This window comes from Gavialis gangeticus, unplaced genomic scaffold (assembly GCF_001723915.1).
Source record: "Gavialis gangeticus isolate Ggan-Ray unplaced genomic scaffold, GavGan_comp1, whole genome shotgun sequence".
Lineage (NCBI taxonomy): Eukaryota > Metazoa > Chordata > Crocodylia > Gavialidae > Gavialis > Gavialis gangeticus.
In genome coordinates, this window is record NW_017728994.1 from 46,937,460 (window position 1) to 46,951,183 (window position 13,724).

Sequence of the window (13,724 nt, forward strand, 5' to 3'; positions counted from 1 at the left end):
CGGACATGAGAAGCTGGCCAGGCCCCGCACAAGCTTCGCGGACGCCACGGCTGGGACCCAACCTGGCCCGGCGGGACACGCGGCCTGGGGGTCCCTGACGCCCGCCCCGCTCAGAGAGCCATGCCCCCGGACACCTGGGATCTCTGGCAGGAGGAGACCTGAAGGGCCAAGATAGACCGCCCCGGACGCCGGGGTCCCCGGATGCCTCGGAGCCGCCCCGCCAGCCATGGCCAATGGTGTGGGGCCGGGGCTCCCGGACGGGATGATGTATCCGTCGTCTCTGCACAGCTCGGTGAGCGAAGCCAGCACCGCCACCCGCTACCTGCTCAGCAAGCACAGCCGCCTGGCCAACAGGCACGCGCGGGGCCTGCGCGCCAATTCGCCCATGGGCCGCGTCATCCTCATCAACTCGCCCATCGAAGGTGCGTCCCCCGCCACCCCGGGAGACCCTCGCCCCCTTCCCAGGCCGTCTCATGTGGCTGCGGGGTGGGAGGGGACCGTGGCACCTGGGCTGGGGCCGTGCGCCCGTCTGTGCCGGCAGGGGCTGGGGGTCACCTCCTGGCCAGGTGGAGCGGGAAGCTGGGAGCCCAGCTCGGCGACGGAGGGTGTTTGCTGGGCAGCGAGACCCCCAAGCCACTGCTTCTCCATGCTGTATCCCCCTAGGGGACCGGACAGCTGGGTTCATTCTGGGCCTCAGTTTCCCCATCCCCAGCATGGGTGAGCAGGCCCCTGTGCCTCCTTGGGGAGCATCACCCTACTGAACCTTTACGTGGACTGGGGTCACCTGATGCTTCCCATCAGACATCCCTGTTTCCTGACGCTGAAACCTTTGCTGAACTTGACCTGTATGGTCTGGCACACGGCAGCCTCCGGGTCTGCTTCGGGCTTGGATTGGGGAATCCCAACCCCAGCCCGTGGGCCAGACTGAGTCTCTTAGGGGGGAGTGGTGAAAAATAAGTTGTTTTGGGGGTTAAAAACCTCTTTGCAAAGCCATGGCGACCTCAGACTGATGTCAGGGACCCAGCCTGGGAAAACCCAGCCCATCTGCACTGGGAAATGCAGCCTTTCCACATGCTCAGTAGCCATTATATCCGGGGTGGGCAAAATGCAGCCCAGGGGCCGGATGCGACCCACCAGGCCATTCAATCCAGCCTGCAGGGCCCCTAAAAAATGTAGAAAATTAATATTTATCTGCCCTGGGCTGCCTGTCATGTGGCCCTTGATGGTTTTCCAAAACTCAGTAAGTGGCCCTCCACCCAAAATAATTGCCAACCCCTGCGCTATATCCCCGCTGACTCCATCCACGCTGAACAAGGGTCTCTCAGCCCCTGTGCCCAGAGAGCGGTGGTGGATGGGTTGTTCTCGGCCTGGAGAGAGGTGGGCAGTGGTGTCCTGCAGGGTTCGGTTCTTGGACCAGTGTTATTTAATATCTTCATCAGCAACTTGGACGAGGGTGTGGAGAGCACCCTGTGCAAGTTTGCAGATGACACCAAGTTCTGGGGCAAAGTTAACACACTGGAGGGCAGGGGGCGGATACGGGCGGATCTGGACAGGTTGGAGTAATGGGCAGAACGAAATAGGATGCAATGCAGCAAAGACAAATGCAAGGTGCTCCACCTGGGGAGGAGGCATCCTCAGCACACCCGTGGGTTGGGGGACGACCTCCTCAGCAGCTCAGAGGCTGAGAGAGATCTTGGAGTCATAGTTGACTCCACGATGAACATGAGCCGGCGGTGTAATGAGGCCATCAACAAAGCTAATCGCATCCTATCGTGCATTAGAGGCCCACGGCCCTTTTAATTCAAAAAGTCCTATCATGCATTAGCAGATGCATGACCAACAGATCAAGGGAGGTGATGCTCCCCGTCTCTGCGGCACTGGTCAGGCTGCAATTGAAGTTTTGGGCGCTGCACATCAAGAGGGACACGGAGAATCTGGAGAGGGTTCAAAGGAGGGACACTCACATGGTTAGCGGCCTCCGTGCAAGACCCTGCGAGGGGAGGTTGAGGGATCTGGATCTCTTCAGCCTTCGCAAGAGATGCCTGAGGGGTGACCTAGTAGCAGCCTGTAAGTTTATCAAGGGAGGACAACAGAGAGTTGGAGATGCCCTATTTACCAGAGCGCCCCTAGGAGTAACTAGGAATAATGGGTGCAAACTAGTGGAGAGTAGATTCAGGTTAGACATTAGAAAGAAATTTTTCACAGTAAAGGTGGCCAAAGTCTGGAACGTGCTGCCAAGAGAGGTGGTGCCATCACCTAACCTGGAGGTCTTCAAGAGGAGGCTTGATAGACACCTGGCTGGGGTCATCTGACCTCGGTCCTCTTCCCTGCCTGGGGCAGGGGCTCGGACACGATGATCCTTCGTGGTCCCTTCCAACTCTATAATCTATGAATAACAACCTCCCACTGCTGCCCAGCACTGCTAGCTGGTACGTGCAAATCTCCCAGCCACGGGCGGATCTAGGATCTTGAAAAAGGGGGTGCAGACAGAGCAACGCGTCGTCCCATGTCACACAACGCTTCTCCTCCTCCGGTGAAAAAGAAACAGGAAGTTTTACCCACGTGCCAGGGGTTTCGGCCTGCACTATTTAGTTTAAGATTAAAGCGAGAACAAATAGAGCTGCACTGGACGGTGCTCTGATTTATTATATGAAATCAGATGATATATTATGTTGAAAAAAACCCCACGACAAACCAGGTAGAAATCATGAAAAGAGGCCTGTGGCTATCGCAGGAGGGTTTTCCCTTCCTCTGCAGCAGGGGCACGGCCTGGCCTGGGCTCTCTGCAGCGTCCAGGACCCTCCTGGCAGCAGCGGGACGCTGGCGGCTGCAACCCCCCTGTTTCCCAGGGGCAGGGGCAGGGGCAGGGGCAGGGGCAGGGGCAATGCCCGGGGCTGTGTTGGAGTCGTGTGTCTCGAAGGTTGGACACAGGGTTTGTCCGGGCTGGTTTGGACAGGGCTGATCCTGCCTCAGGAGGGGGTTGGACTCAGGAGGTCCCTGCCAGCCCCACAGCTCTGGGACACTAGGACTCTGGTTTCTATGACCTCTGTGAAAAAGGAGACAGGATCATTAGCACCTACAGAGTGAAGAGGCATTAGCAGGAATCGGGTGGATTGCAGGTGAGCCACGAAGCCCCTGAACAGAAATGCTGCTGGTTTTAAATGCTGGGTGGAGCGGGGGTGAGATGGGGACGTTTACCCCCCTGCCCCAGCTCTGATCCCAGCCACACCGACAGCCCCTGATCGAATCGATACAGCCCCCGGGACAGGACTTCCGCTGTCCCAGGCTGCTGAGGAAATCACCCCCAAAAAGTTAGGCACTGTTACCTGTGCCGCCAGGCCGGGGACATGCCAGCTTGTCGCGTCACGTGTGTCATTGCCATGTCTCCGCAGCCAACAGCGACGAGAGCGACATAATTAATGCCATCACGGTGGAGAAGAGCACGGACGGGAAGCTGGGGTTCAGCGTGCGCGGCGGCTCTGAGCACGGCCTGGGCATCTTCGTTAGCAAGGTCGAGGACGGCAGTGCAGCCGGTGAGTGCAGGCACCCCGTGCCCTCCCAGGGGAGCATCCCACATCCCATCATGCACTGCTCTGTTGCACACGGACTGTAAGGATGGAGACCAGGAGTGTGCTACCGCTCTGCTTCATGGCCCTGGTCATGTCACTTCCCAGCCCTTTGCCTCGGTTTCCCCCCTCTGTAAAATGGGCGCGGTGATGCTGACGCTCACCACAGAAGGGGCTCCGGGGCCGGTGCCTGGAGAGCTCTGGCTATGAGCACAGGGCGGGAGGTGCTGCCTGGGGAAAAGGGGGCCAAGGAGCCCAAATTACTCCAACTGGGGCTCAGTGCATCCATGGGGGTGCAGCCAGCAAGGAGTCCCCGGTGGCTCCAGTTCCCTGGCATGGGCAGAGCTGGCTGTGATGGCCATGGGCATGGTGCCAGAGGTCGCACCTCCCGGCCCTGAGACCTCAAGTGCCCCCTGCTCCTTCTTGGACCCGGGCGCGCACCCCTTCCCCCAAATCTCAGCCCCTGCCCCCCACTCCCAGAGCTGGCCGGGCTGTGCGTCGGAGACAAGATCACGGAGGTGAACAGCATCAGCCTGGAGAGCATCACCATGGGCAGCGCCGTCAAGGTGCTGACGGGCAACAACCGGCTGCGCATGGTGGTGCGGCGCATGGGCAAGGTGCCCGGCATCAAGTTCTCCAAGGAGAAGACGGCCTGGTGAGCGCGGGTGCCCTCGGCCCCGGGGACGCCTGCGGGGTCAGGAGCAAGGGACACTGGCGTGCCGGGGTGGGCACAGGTGTTCATGGGCACTCCCGGCAGGGTGGACGTGGTGAACCGGCGCCTGATCGTGGAGCGCAGCGGGTCGACGCCGTCCGACAGCAGCTCGGAGGATGGGCTGCGGCGCATCGTGCACCTGTACACCACCTCCGACGACTACTGCCTCGGCTTCAACATCCGCGGCGGCCGCGAGTTCGGCTTGGGCATCTACGTCTCCAAGTACGTCCCGCTGGCATCGCCCCGGGGCCCGCAGAGCTTCCCTGCGCTGGTCCGAGCCCCCCGGGGCTGCCCCAGCCCCGTGGAAAGGATGGGGAATGCAAAGCTTGCCCCCTCAAAGCGGGGTGGGTAATGAGGGGTGGAGCCTGGCATGGGCAGCTGGCCCTTTAAGACCAGAGCATGCTGGGAGCTGTAGTTTTTGTGCTTGGAGGGGGTGGTCAGCTCCACATGACTGCCAGATGGGGACTGGATAAAAGGGGTGGGTAGATGGATGGGGGAAGGCCATGCGGATGCATGGATGCGTGCATGCATGCTATAGGGACTTGGGCGCATGGGGTCAGACTTTGCAGCTGGCCACGTGCGTGCATGGGCCATGTCCTTCACCAGGCCTGCCCCAGCTCTGCGCACAGCCGGGGGAAGGGGATGGAGAGAAATCACGGCCTCTGGCCTGGGGCAAGCCAGGTGCTTGGCTCCCAGGGCAGGGGAAATCCCTGGGACCCCCTCGAAACGGGTCCTGGATTCCCGGGAGCAAAAGCAGCCGCTGGCCAAGAGCGTCCAGGCGCGCTCGGGGCGGGCTCCGTGGCCTCGTGGGCCAAGCCCCCCACTCTGTGCCCGGCAGGGTGGACCCTGGCGGGCTGGCGGAGCAGAACGGCATCCGCGTGGGAGACCAAGTCCTTGCAGCCAACGGAGTCAAGTTCGAAGACATCAGCCATAGCAAGGCAGTGGAAGTGCTAAAGGGGCAGACTCACATCATGCTCACCATCAAGGTAGCCTCCGAGCCGGTCCTGCCAGCATGCGGAGAGGCCGGGACCCCTGCACCCACGGCCCCACCGGTGCCTGCCTGCAGAGCCGTGCCCCGAGCCTGGCGGGGACAGGGGGATTGGGTTTCAGCCCGGGCGGGCGGGGGAGAGCATGCATTATTCACGGCCACGCGGGGCTGGGATCGGGTTCGCCTCAAAGGTGCCATCTGGGGCCTTCACCGCCTCTCTCTCCGGCTGCTGCAGGAGACCGGGCGCTTCCCCGCCTACAAGGAGATGGTGGCCGAGTACTGCTGGCTCAACAGATGTAAGCGCCCTATGGCCCATGGGGTGGGGAGCCAGGACCCTGTGATGCCCCAGCCCTGAGAGCTGGTGGGGGACTCCCCAGGCTGGCAATACAGGGCCCGTGACCCTGTGGGGTCCTGGCGGGAGGGTCTCCCACTGGGGCAGGAAAGGGTTTCCCCCCTGCTCAGACTGGTTTGCCCTGGTGGGCGGCGTTGGGGCGACTGGTTTTGCTCTGAGGTCGGACCCAACATCGCCCTACGGCTCCGTGCTTTCACCCCGCCAGTGGCCAACGGGCAGCTGCAGCAGCTGTCCCAGGCCTCGGAGACCAGCTCCTCCGTCTCGTCCTACTCCTCGAGCACGGCCTTTGGCGCCCTCAACGGGCTGGCAGCGCCCAGCCGGGTGGATGTGGGCATCTCCACGGAGGACGGGCAGAGCCGCCGGCGTGAGCGGGAGTGGGCTGAGACGGCCATCCAGACGGACCCGCCGAGCGCCGAGACGTGGCGCACGGTGCGGCCCCCAGAGCTGCTGCGGGACACAGCCATCCGGGCCGAGGCTGCCCGCGAGCCCTTCCTGGCCCGGAGACGCCGGCCCGGCCACAGCCCCGGCCACGACCCATCAGACTCGCCCAAGACGGCCCTGCTGCTGGCGCTCGGCAGGCCCCGCCAGCCCATCAAGCGCTCCCAGAGTTACCTCACCATCTGCGGTACGTGCCCGCCGCCCCCGCGCCCTGCCCCAGCCCCTTGCACCCAATCCCACAAGATGGCTGCTGGGAAGGAGGGAGAGGGCTGTCCAACATGGCCGCCTCAGGAGAGCTGGCTGGGATGGGGCTGGGGAATGTCCAAGATGGCTGCATGTGAGAGGTGAGGTTGGGTGGCCAAGGTGGCTGTCTGACGAGAGGTGTAGCTGGGGTGTGGCCAAGAGGGTGGTTGGGGGATAGCCAAGATGGCTGCCCATGGGAAGGGGTAGCCAAGATGGTGGCTGGGGGGGATAACCAAGATGGCTGCCAATGGGAAGGGGATAGCCAAGATGGCTGCCTGAGGGATGCGTGGCCCAGGTGGCTGCCCATGGGAAGGTGGCCAAGATGGCTGCCCATGGTAGAGTAGCTGAGATGGCTGCCCCAGAGGTATGGGGCCAAGGTGACTGCCCATGGAAGGGTGGCCAAGATGGCGGCAGGGAGGTAAACAAAATGGCTGCCCACAGGAAAGGGAGAGCCAAGATGGCAGATGGCAGATGGCAGAGTAGCCAAGATGGCTGCCTGAGGGGTGTGTGGCCCAAATGGCTGCCCACAGGAGGATGGCCAAGATGGCAATTCAAGGGTAACCAAGATGGCTGCTCAAGGGAGGGTAGCCAAGATGCTGGCTGGGGGGGTAACCAAGATGGCTGCTTGAGGGGTGTGCGGCCCAGGTGGGGGTAACCAAGATGGCGGGTGGGGTGCGCGTGGCCACACTGGGGCCCCCGCGGGAGCCCAGCCGAGCCCAGGTCGCTGCCCCCGCAGAGGAGAAGAAGAAGAAGGAGAAGCCGGCGGGGCCGGGGGAGAAGCCGGGGCTGCAGCGCTCCAAGACGCTCGTCAACCTCTTCCTGCGCGGCAGCCGGGCGGGCCGGCAGAGCTGGACGCTGGGCGACGAAGAGCTGGGGGCGCGGGCCCAGTCCCCGGGGCGCGAGCCCGACAGAGGTACGGGGGGCTCGGGGTGAGAGTCCCCCCGTGGGGGGCAGATGCATGGGCCCTGCCCTGGGCCGTGTCCAGCCCACATGGGGAAACCGAGGCCGGGAGATGAGGTGGGGTCGCCACTGCCTCCCTCTGGGGCAGCCCCCCAGGGCCATCACCCCTGGGACCCCTGGGCAGGGGGAGTCCGCAGCCTGTGCTGACATGGGCCCTCTGCTTGCAGCCAGCCCCGTGCAGAAATTCGTGAGCCGGAGCCTGAAACGGGGTAAGACGGGGAAGGGGGCGCTTGTGTGTGCATGCATGTATCTGTGCAGGGGCGTGTGTGCATGCATGTGATAGTGGGGATGGGTCTACATGCATGTGCGTGGGCACGGGTGCATGCGTGTGGGTGGGTGGTGCGTGAGCTGTTCCCCCAGCTTGCAGTCCCAGGGGCAGCACCCCTGAGCCCCGTGCATGTGTGGCCCTGACCACGTGGCTGCTTGCAGGCAGAGGCCCCCGCACCAGTGTCCTGGGTGCCCCCAGCCCACGGAGCACGGGCGCCGAGGCCGAGAGCCGCTTGCTCCTCATCCGCGACATGGCCACCAAGCTGCTTGGCGAAGACGAGGTGGCTGCTGTGCTGCGCCACTGCACCCAGGTGAGCGCGTGGGCATGTGCTTGAATGTGCCCAAGGGAGAGCACAGCACACATCTGCACACTTTATGCACACAGCACCCGGGTGAGAGCATGGGCGCACACACACACGCACACACACTGCCTCGGGGGAGAGCCATGGGCGCACACCTGCCCATGGGCCCCAGATGGGCGCGCAGGCACAGGTATGCACGCACACGCAGCACTCGGGTGAGTGCAGGCCTATGTGTGCACACATGCGCAGCACCCATATCACGAGCACCTAGGCATGTTCAAGCTCCTACACATGTGCGTGCTCTCATGCACACTCTGCACCCTGGTAACGTGCGTCTGAGGGGATAGGGGGGCTTTAACACGACTGAAATTGCCCCTCCCCAGGGCCCTTCTGAGTGCACAGACCGGACCCACTCCAGGCTGAGGGTGAGAGGGGCTGGCTGGGCCAGGCACACCCAGAGCCCACAGTCGTGCTTGCTCTAACCACTGGGTCCTAAATCATGCATCTGGGGGGGAGGAGTTTCTTGCCCTCCAAAGCCCCTCTCCAAAGCCACCTCCTCTCACTGAGTGCTGCAACACCACCCCTACCCCCCACCCCAGAGGTGGCTGCAGCCCAGGGTCTGACATGGCTTGCCTCCCCCTCCTCCCGCAGTACGTCTACAAGGGCTGTGTGGAGGACCTGGTGCGGCCACTTCTGGCCATCCTGGACCGGCCTGAGAAGCTTCTCCTCCTGCGGGACGTCAGGTGCGTAACAGGGGTGCGGCCATCAGTGGGGGGGCTGTGGGAGAGGGGTCTCTCTCCCTGATTCAACAAGCAGTTCAGGATCGGGACCCTTGGGCAGAGAATCCCACCTCCAACCGCTACTTACGCAGCTGCCCTAGTGTAGACGAACCCCAGGAGCCATTTCCAACCCTCCCCCTTTTCAAAGAAGTCAAGCTGGCCAGATCCTCAGGGAGTCTCATCATGCCCATCCCCCTGCGCCAGGCCCAATCAGCCCTGTCTGGACCATCCTAGCCAAGGGGAAGATCCCGTCCTAACCCCAAATACAGCACCAGGCCGACCCCGGGCAGAGGGGCAAGACCCTCCAGCCTGGACCCTGCAGGGTTGGTGCCAGCAGGAGCATTTGCACAGCCCAGTCTCATCCCCAGCCTGGGCTGCAGCCAGCACCCAGCGCCTCCAATGGAAGCAAAACAAAAGCCTTGCATTAAAAGGAAGGAGAAAAAAAACCCTCTGTAAACTTATCCCGGCTGCTTTCATCCGCTTTCCGAGCCAAGCCGCGTGTGGAGCTCTGCTTCCCACTCCTTCCCCGGGCGTCTCCCACGGCCTCCCGGCTCTAGCAGTGAAGAAGTTTCCCCTGATCTCCACTCGAAACCTGCTTTGCTGCAACTTCATGTCCCCGTCCCCGTCTCCGTCCCCCCCCGCTTGCAGCTCGAGAGCACGGGTGCTTTCCCTCTTCTCCGTGGCAGCCCTCCAGGTACGTGCAGGCTGCTCGCACGCGAAGACTCTTGCACCCTGGCCCCGTGCAGCTGCCTCCCAAGCTCTTTCCTATTTCTGTCGCCCACCTCCGGACCCTCTCCGCATCCCGTCTTAATCGCAGATTAGCGTGCACAATCCCTAAACAGTGCCGAGGAGAGAGGCACAACCACCTCCTGTGTCTTGCATCTAGTGCTCCTATTGAGCATGTTTGCAGAGGTCTGCCCTGGGCCGGGGGCTGCTCAGCGCATGCAGTCCTGACTTGGACACCGGCACAGAAAGCTCCTGGAGGGAGTCTGCAGACGGCGTGAAACGGGGCAGGACGTGAACCTGCTGGAGGATGCCAGTGCTGTCCGCAAGGATCTGAACAGATGGGGCAGCCGGGCGAGAGCCAGCAGGACGAAGCGCACTGCTGCCAGGCGCCAGGTGCTGCATCTCGTGGCGAACCCTGGAAACACCAGATATGCGAGAGGTGGTGCCTGGCGGGACGGCCGCACCGCGGGCACAGAGCTGGGAGCATGCCAGGGGATCGCAGCCCCTGCACAAGTCTGCAGCGTGATGCAGTGGGTGCAACGCGGTTTTGGTTGCATCGATGCAAGCGTCAGGTGCGCAACGCGGGAGGTGATGGCACCTCTCTGCCCAGCGCGGGTCAGGCCTCGTCTGCAGCCCGGTGCGGTTCTGGGCTCCAGAAAAAGGACATGGAGACGTTGGGGAGGGTCGAGAGGCAGTGCCGGGGATGACCGAGGGCTCGGAAGGCGAGAGCACGAGGAGCGGCTGGAGGAGCCGGGCACGTTCGGCTCATGGGAAAGGCGCTGAAGAGGGGACACGAGAGCAGTGTCCAATGCTGCGCCAGTGCTGCTGCCAGCATCAACCCCGCGGGGGCCTGGCTGGGGGTCTTGCGCCTGCGCTCAGGCTCAGACCACCGCTGGAAGGGGCTGGAAGGGATTTCCCCCCTGCCCCGACTGGTTGCACTGGGGGTTTTGCCTTCCTCTGCAGCGGGGGCACGGCCTGGGCCTGGGATCTCTTTGAGTGCACTGGTGTCTGGACGATGGGCCTTGGAGTTGTGCAACAGGGTTGCTGTGTAGTTTCAGGAACGGGTTCAACAGGGACTTGTCTGGAGGGCTTCGGACAGGCCTCAAGCAGGGGTTGGACCAGATCCGACCCCCGCAGCTCCCTGCCGGCCGCGCGGCGCCGGGATTCGAGGAAAACCACGTGCACCTCCTGCATGGTTGCATCACACTGCAGACTTGTGCTGACTTGGTGACCCACTGGGCCCCTGGACCCTTCTCTGGGGTGCTGCTCTCCAAACTCAGCTCACCCATTTTGTAGACGTATTGTTGATTTATTCTTTCCAACATGCGGCCCCCCGCAGTCGTTAGCAGCAAACTCCATCCCGTTTTGCTCCAGCTCAGCTTTCCCATCTATCAAGACCTTTCTGTAGCACGCCTCCATCCTCCAGCGTATCCACCGTCCTTCCCAGCATCATGCCCTCTGCAAATTCACTCCAGAAGCTTTGCATGCCAGCATCCAAATCATTAATACTTGCACTGGGCAGACCTCGGGGGATCCCACTCCTAATCTCTTGGCATTTGGATGTAGATCCGCTTATAATCGCCCTCTGCTTGTGACCATCGAGCCAGGTGCCTGTCCACCTTATAGCAGTTCTCTCCAGTGCATCTGCCTCCAGCCCGCTTACAAAAAGGGCGTGTGGGACCTTGTCAAAAGCCTTGCGAGAGTCCAGATGCACTCTCTCCACTGCATCCCCTTCATGCACCAGCATAGTCCTGCGTCCAAGGACCAGGTCAAGTTTGTCTGTCACGATTTGTTCTTGGCAGATCCACGCTGGCTGCTCACGATCAGGTGCTTGCAGTTGGGCTTCGCTATTGAGGTGAAGCAACTGGCTTATAATTCCTGGATCCTCCAGGTTGCCTGCTGTCGAGAAGTGCTATGTTGGCCCCTGGCTAGTCTAGGGTTGGGTATCTGACCGCTCAAAGTTTGCTCCATTGAGCGGTCACATGTCAGTCAAAAAATGTGCAAAAAAAATTGCCAATAGATCCAAGTAATATGCAGAAAAAGCAGAAATTTTCTATGAAGAAATCATAGAAAATTTGGGTTGGAAGGGACCTCAGGAGGTCACATCTAATCCAACCCCTGCTCCAAGCAGGACCAGCCGCAACTACATCATCCCACACAAGGCTTTGTCTACCCGGGTCTTAGACTTTCAAGGATGGAGATCCCCCACCTCTCTGGGTAGCCTGTTCCAGGTCTTCACCACCCTCCTAGTGAGAGAGTTTCTCCTAATATCCAACCTCACCTTCCCTTGCTGCAGCCTGAGCCCATTGCTCCTTGTCCTGTCGTCTGCCCCCACTGAGGACAGCCCAGCTCCATCCTCTTTGCAGCCCCCCGGCAGGGAGGTGAAGGCTGCTATTCAATCCCCCTCGGTCTTCTCTTCTGCAGATTCAATCAGCCCAGTTCCCTCGGCCTCTCCTCACCAGTCCTGTCCCCCAGCCCTGTCCCCCAGCCCACAACCATTTTCGTTGCCCTCCACTGGACTCTCTCCAATGTGTCCACATCCCTTCTGCCGTGGGGGCCCACAGCTGGACACAGGACTCCAGATGTGGCCTCCCCAGTGCAGAACAGAGGGGAATAATCACTGCCCTCCATCTGCTAGCAACCCTTCTCCTAATGCATTTAGTTCAGTAGCCACCAGAAAGGAGCTGGACTGAGGTGAATAATATGTTAAAACACAATAAAAAATCATGTTTCAAGCAAGAAAACTACAAAAAAAAAAATGTAGGGTTTGTTTGTAAAACTGTTATAACCCTTGACCAGTCAAAAACAATATGCAGTCAGTTGCCCGGCTTGCCCCACCCTGTGCCAGTTTTCTGGGACCTCACCCATCTCCCGCGACTTGGCCTATCTTATCACCAAAGGCTCAGAGACCCTGTCCGCTGGTTCCTCCGCCCTGGGGTGATGCCTATCCGGCCCTGCTGCCTTGCACTCATTTGCACGGCTCAGAAAGTCTCTGACAGCATCTTCCCTGTCTCAGCCCCCGGCCTGTCCCCTTCCCTGCCTCTATAACTCTCATTAGCCACCTGGTTGGTGAAAATTGAGGGAAGTAGCTGCTTTCCCCACTCCTGCTCAGAGCTTGCCCTGCCCGGTGCCCCGGGGCTGTCTCTTCTGAGCTGCTATCTATAGACTGCCCCCCCCCCCCCGGTGGTCTCATTGCCTTTGTCCCCCTGATTTAGCCCATGCCAGCTCTGCCCTGCATCCCTTTGCTGTAGTCAAGAAAGACGAGAAAGTCACGAGCTGGGATTTTTCCAGCCTTAAGTCTCAAATGGGACCTGTGACAGAGGATCGTGGCTGGAGGATCTCGTTGCTTCGCTCAGTCAGCCCCAATCGTTGCATTGGGGGGGTCCCCCCCGCTCAGATCGGCACTGACTTCGCGGGTTTTGCCTTCCCCTGCAGTGGGGTGCGGGCACGGCCGCTGCCCAGGCTCTCGGGGTGCGCACCAGGGCTGATTGGGGTGGGGGGCTGGACTGGATGTGACCACCCAAGGGCCCTGCCTGCTCCACTTGTTCCCAAGACACCTCGGGGAAACCCTCGAATCGTCCCTACCGATGCAGCACGCTTTGGGATACCTGCACCGTTAAGCAGCCGCATTCCACCCCAGAGGCAGCCGCATTTCCTGTGACCATGCTGACCACCTCTCTCCCCCTGGCAGGAGCGTGGTCGCCCCCACCGACCTAGGCCGTTTTGACAGCATGGTGATGCCGCTGGAGCTGGAGGCTTACGATGCCCTGAAGAGCAGAACAGGTATGGGGAGACACCCCCCGAGGTGCCCGCTGGGCTGCCAGCTTCCCCCAGCTTGGAAACGCAGGGGGTCAGGGCCCTGATCTGGCCAGCAGCCCCGTGCCCGCCAGGTGTTGGGCACAGAGGCAAGCTGGGGGTGTCTGTCTGCATGGGAGCATCATCAGGACCCCTCCAACCCCAGAGCCCACCCTAACCCTACTCTTGCCGCCCGCAGCAAGGTCACCTGTGCTCCGCCCGGCGCAGCACGACGTGCCCCCGCGCCGACATCTCATCACGCCCGTGCCTGGTCAGTGCCCGATGCCCGCCCCCCCCATCCCAACCCTAGGGGCTTCCAGATTGGGGTGGTCAGAGGCTGGGGCAGGGCCAGTTTGGGGTCCGAGGTCTCCCCAGGTGATCCTGGAAGCTGGGAAGTGATAAGGCTCCAGGGGAAGGGCAGTGTCGGGGTCCTAGGGAGGGGACGGGGGGGCCTGGGGATGCCTCCCTTCATGGCACACCCCCCCACCCACAGACTCCCGGGGTGGCTTCCTGCTGCGGCTGCTGGACCCGCTGGAGGCGGAGGCGGCGGTGCTGCCGGCAGGGCTGGAGCAGCTGCGGCTGGCCCCCGAGCGGCG

The 13,724-nt window shown here is 61.8% G+C and overlaps 1 protein-coding gene across 1 annotated transcript in view; it reads left to right on the forward strand.

Annotated features, from left to right (window-relative positions):
• Positions 1–204: 204 nt before the first annotated feature.
• PDZD7 (PDZ domain containing 7) overlaps positions 205–13,724 on the forward strand; it is a 15,262-nt gene continuing 1,742 nt past the window's right edge. The window contains exons 1-14 of the mRNA XM_019502146.1: positions 205–422; positions 3,393–3,533; positions 4,047–4,221; positions 4,324–4,500; positions 5,117–5,264; positions 5,502–5,562; positions 5,824–6,243; positions 7,036–7,228; positions 7,431–7,493; positions 7,693–7,837; positions 8,480–8,571; positions 13,025–13,116; positions 13,328–13,399; positions 13,622–13,721. Of these exons, the coding sequence (XP_019357691.1) occupies positions 227–422; positions 3,393–3,533; positions 4,047–4,221; positions 4,324–4,500; positions 5,117–5,264; positions 5,502–5,562; positions 5,824–6,243; positions 7,036–7,228; positions 7,431–7,493; positions 7,693–7,837; positions 8,480–8,571; positions 13,025–13,116; positions 13,328–13,399; positions 13,622–13,721 (2,075 nt within the window). The 5' untranslated portion in view covers positions 205–226. The remainder of the gene's footprint in view (positions 423–3,392; positions 3,534–4,046; positions 4,222–4,323; positions 4,501–5,116; positions 5,265–5,501; positions 5,563–5,823; positions 6,244–7,035; positions 7,229–7,430; positions 7,494–7,692; positions 7,838–8,479; positions 8,572–13,024; positions 13,117–13,327; positions 13,400–13,621; positions 13,722–13,724) is intronic.